Source organism: Echinops telfairi, unplaced genomic scaffold (assembly GCF_000313985.2).
Source record: "Echinops telfairi isolate 266 unplaced genomic scaffold, ASM31398v2 ScPeMD7_22;HRSCAF=79, whole genome shotgun sequence".
NCBI classification, from domain to species: domain Eukaryota; kingdom Metazoa; phylum Chordata; class Mammalia; order Afrosoricida; family Tenrecidae; genus Echinops; species Echinops telfairi.
This window is the reverse complement of record NW_022103919.1, coordinates 7461645-7466244: the sequence shown is the minus strand read 5'-3', so window position 1 is coordinate 7466244 and position 4600 is coordinate 7461645. Positions and strand designations below refer to the sequence as shown.

General features: G+C 57.8%; 1 protein-coding gene across 1 annotated transcript in view; it reads right to left on the bottom strand.

Moving 5' to 3' along the window:
- Window positions 1–937: 937 nt before the first annotated feature.
- Window positions 938–4600, bottom strand: part of NTNG2 (netrin G2) — a 79615-nt gene continuing 75952 nt past the window's right edge. Inside the window, exon 6 of the mRNA XM_045288522.1 lies at window positions 938–1125. Within this exon, the coding sequence (XP_045144457.1) occupies window positions 938–1125 (188 nt within the window). The remainder of the gene's footprint in view (window positions 1126–4600) is intronic.

Below are 4600 nucleotides of genomic sequence, written 5' to 3'. Positions count from 1 at the left end.
TGGGCAGGGAGTAGGGGTTGGGTTCTAAGGGCTCTGCCTGGCCCTGCAGCTGACGCCCCCTGTAAAGCAGGCAGCACAATTCCATTTGGATCACTTTAGAGTTGATGGAATTATCTAAAGGCGGCAGCCATAATACAGTCTGACAGCTGCAGCCTGTGGGCAGCCCCTCCTCCTGAGAGCTGAGCCAGAAGGATGGGCAATGGGTTCCCAGGAGGCAGGCTGGACATCTGGGGGTGGCCCCTAGGGCGGAGACCTGGCTTCTGTGAAGCCAACCCTTCCAGGCTGGCCAGGAGAAGTCGGGGTTTAGCCTTTCTGGGAGAGCCTACCCTCAGTCCAGTGTGCAGGCCCCACAATTCCTTCAGTGCCCCAAGGAAAGAGGCCAAGAGCTTAGCAGGGGTGGGTGGCAAGAGTCAGCCACAAAAGAGGGATGGCTGACAACCGTGGTGGTCTGGTGTTAAAAGCGGGACGTCTGTGACTTGCCCAAGCACAGGCAGCAAGGCAAGGTCTCGAACCTACCAGAAACCCAAGCTCCCGGCCATTAAGTCCACTCAGAATCACAGCAATCCTATAGTTCCTATAGAACTGCCCCTATGGGTTTCTGAGACCACAAATCTCCATGGGAGTAGAAAGCTGCCTCTTTCTCCCTCGGAGTGGCTGGTGGTTTCAAACTGCTACCCTTGGGATTAACAAGCCAACGAGTAACCCACTATGCCACCCTGATGCTCTCCTTAGTGGTGCTCCAACCCACTGCCAGTGGGAGAACCAGGGACGGGCCAGCTAGAAACAGAGCCACCCAGCAGGTTTCCGCCCCGGCCTGTCTTGGGCCCTGGTATCAGAATTTCCACAGCCTTGGGTGCAGGGCTTCTTACAACCACCCCCAGGCTGGCCTCACTGCCCTCCCCCTCGCACCCCCTGGGTGCATTTGTGTCCTGTCTGCTTACGGGCACTGCCCCTCACCAATGCAGACGTTCTCGTCGTCCAGCTCCGCGGAGCTGTTGCGGTAATAGCCCAGACGGCAGTGCTGACAGTGCTGGCCACGCGTGTTGTGCTTGCAGCTGACGCAGGTCACCACGTTCAGGAAGTCGATGTAGCTGCAGCGGTTGGAGTGGCCGTAGCACTCGCAGTCTGGGCCGGGCCGAGCGGGAGAAACAACGGGGTCAACCAGCGTGGGGGGCCTGCACCTTCCTACTGCCATCTTCCCCCTCCCGCCCATGGTGCATTCAGGAAAACTGAGGCACAGGGCAAAGAAGGGGCTGCCCAGAGACTCACAGGGAGGCAGAGATCTGGCCCAGGACGATGGCCTGGGCCCCCGACACTGTGCCATTTGGGAAGGTGCTGGAGTACACCAGCTTGGAAGCCACAAGATGGCCCGTCCTAGAACCACACATTCCCGCCTGCCCTGGTGGGCAGGGAATGGAGAGAGTCAGTGGGCAGCACCTTCTAAAGACCTGGCCAGGTGCAGGGCAGGTGCTCTCTGTGGGATACTGCATGCAGGGGCCCTGGGGGATGGTTTGTGTAAGGAGTGTAGAGCCATGCCGCCTTCATCCTGCAGCCTCAGGGGTCATGAATGCGGGAGTGCTGGCCGTGGTGAGCCGGACCAAGGAGCTTCCTCTCCATGCTGCATTGGAAGGTGGTGGGAAGAGAAGAATCCACCCCACTTACAGAATCTTTTCCCAATGACCTGAGCTGCTCTGGTCAAAGAATGGTTGGCACCAGAGGCCCGCCCTCGAACGACACTGAGAGAGAGTGCCTGCTGCCTTAAGGTCCGCACCTGGGCACCCTGGCAGGCCTCCCCTCACCCTTGACTTGCTGCCATGTCTCAGTGCTTCCATAGACACAGAGCCCCGCTCCGAGGACAGGCCTCACAAGGATCCCAGGGACAGGTGGGTCCCAAGACATCAGGAAAGGGTGGGGTTTGGTCAGGAGGGTCGCTACTTCATCACAGTTTCTCTGCTGTGAGAGGGGGCCAGTTCATGGTGGACCTCCTCAGACACAGCACTTCCCTAACCACCCCCTCCAAAAAAAATCCAGCGTGGGTGTCCCCAGAACAAGAAAGTGGATATCTACTGTCTCTATTTCTAGGGGACCCGGCTTTTCTGCTGGTGGGTCTCGGTGACCAAGGTGAAGCTTTGGACAGCCACTGTTAAGATGTGCCCACGAGGAGGTATGGGCCCTCCTGCCTCAACCTCCTGGGGATGCCCCCTTGTTCCTCCTGGGACATCGAGAAGGTGGAGCGTTCCCCCAGGGTCCCAAGCAGCAGTGGGGGTGACCCCTGTATCTGAGATCTCATCTTCCAGCCAGGATGAGCCCTGGGCCACAGCTCCCAGGGGAGTCCGGACAGGCTATTTCTGGCAGCTGCTCTGCCTGCCATGTGGCCTGCCCACTGAGCTTCTGACTCATACCTGCTCCCAGCTCCCTTGGGGAGAGACGCTGGAGGGGAAAGAGGCTCGGTTTGGTTTAACCTTGACCCAGCTACTTGGGGAGCCTTTTTTTTTTTTTTTTTTTTTGAGCCAGCTATTGATCCTCCATCCTGCACCTTTCACTCCAGCAGAGATGGAGAGAGAACTGCTTTGAGGAGGGCTGGTCCTGCCAGGGACAGCTCTTACCTTGAAATTCTTCAATTGGCATCACTTGAGGAGATTTGGGCTTGAGCTGGAAAAGCTTGGAGACCTTGGCAGGGGCAGGGGCAGGGGCAGGGGCAGAGGAGCCCATAGCTTGGAGAGATGAGAAACAAACTTTTTCATCAGCCATGGTCCACCTGCCCAAGTAGGGGCGTCCATCCAGGCCCAGGGAGCAGCCCGGCAAAGGTCAAGGTGCCTATTAAGAATGCAATTGTGTGCCCCCCCTCCCAAAAAAAATCTGTGTGGAAAATCCTGATCTCTATGCCTGGGGTTATAAACCCAGTTGGGGATCATTTCGTTTTGTTATGTTAATGAGACAAAGTCTGGTGCAAAGTGTGGTGTGAATCAATCTCTTCTGAGATCAAAAAGAAGTGAGCAAACCACAGCAGCGGAGGAGCAGACAAGTGCCAGGTCATTTGAAGTTCTCCCCGGAGCAGAAGCTCCAAAGAGAGGAAGGCTTCCCCCTTAGTCTGCCTCCTGTCAGTCTCAGCTTGCTCTTGGCATCCTGGGCAGGCTCCGGGTCGCCCTGACACCTGCTGGGGCTTGGTGCAGGAGCAGTCCCCTTGGCCATAGAGCCCATGGCCCTCCGGTCAGCAGCCAAGCCCCTCTCAGGGCCCACAGATGCCAGGAGCCACAGTACCTTTGCTGAAGGGGACACAGCCTGGCCTTTGGCCCCTGCTTCTTCCAATACCATTTAAACTTCTGGCCAGATTAAACCTTTCAAAGGACATCTGTTCCCACCACGTTCTGCACTGTGCTACCAGCGTTGCTGATACGCTGGCCGGAGGCTTCGACTCTTGTTCTCCCCTCTCCTGTCTAAACGTACTTGGCCATCAAGTCCCAAGTCTGCACCTGGCATTCAAGGGTTCGGCACTGCCCTTCGTTTCTGAAGCAATCTCTTAGCTCTGGTCCATTAAGTCCTTTTCTATCCCTGGAACCCCCACTCCCCAGTGTTCTCAAGCCATGAGTATGGACAGAGCCTGCCTCTCACTCGTCAGAACCCCACTGGACCCCAGCCCCCGATTTGTGGGTGAGCCGGCCCATTCTCCTTGGCTTCTCACTGGGACTTGGTGGTACCTCCTGCCAGTCTCCAGCACCAAGCTGCCTGGGAAGTACAGAGCCGCACCAATTGCTCCAGTTGCCAGCAGAGGGCGCTTAAAGCCCTGCTCACGGCTCAGCTGCGTCTGGAGGGGAGCCTGCAGTTCTGGGAAGGGTGAGGTGGGTGTGGCTGTGCTCTAAGCCAGGGCATTAAAGGCTAATGCCCAGGCAATGAATAGGTGGGCTGGGGTTGGAGATAACCTCCCAGGCCAACAAGAGGCTTAGTGTGTTTCCAGCCATGGCTACAAATGAGCACAGGTGAAAATGGGAGGACAGGGTTCTGGGCTTGGGAGTCAAGACCTTCCAGGGACACATACCCCAGACCCCACCCCCACCTCATCTACACCAGAACAGCTTCTACTTTGTCAGCCTTGTCACCTACTCAGAGCCAGCCACCCTCCAAGACCCAATCCGGCAGGGCTCCTGCAGGGCCCCTCTGACTCATCTCCATCAATGGTGGCCCGGGGTCCTGTCCACAGAGAAGGACCAGCATGCTCACTGCGAGGACTATAGGGTTAAGGTGAGGAGTGGGGCGAGCAGGGACCCTCTCTCCACACCGCCCTGCAGCTCACAGCCCCACTCCCACCCAGGGACCCCACCATGGCTCCCTGCCACCCCCACGAGAGAGGGAGGGGCGTAAGGGCCTAAGGAAGAGCTTCCTAGGGTGCCTCAGGCCAGGCCCAGGCCCGGCCCTACCTTCTGCCCTGGAGGGCACCTGGGGCCATGGGGGCCCATCCCTGAGGAGGACGGCTGTGGATGACCGTGTCCACTCTTAGGGGAAAGAAGAGAAGAAAACCAAGTTATGTGAGGGCGTTGGCTGGGGGAGTGGGGTACCCCGAGGAAGCTCACAAACACATCTACACCTACATCTACACCCACAC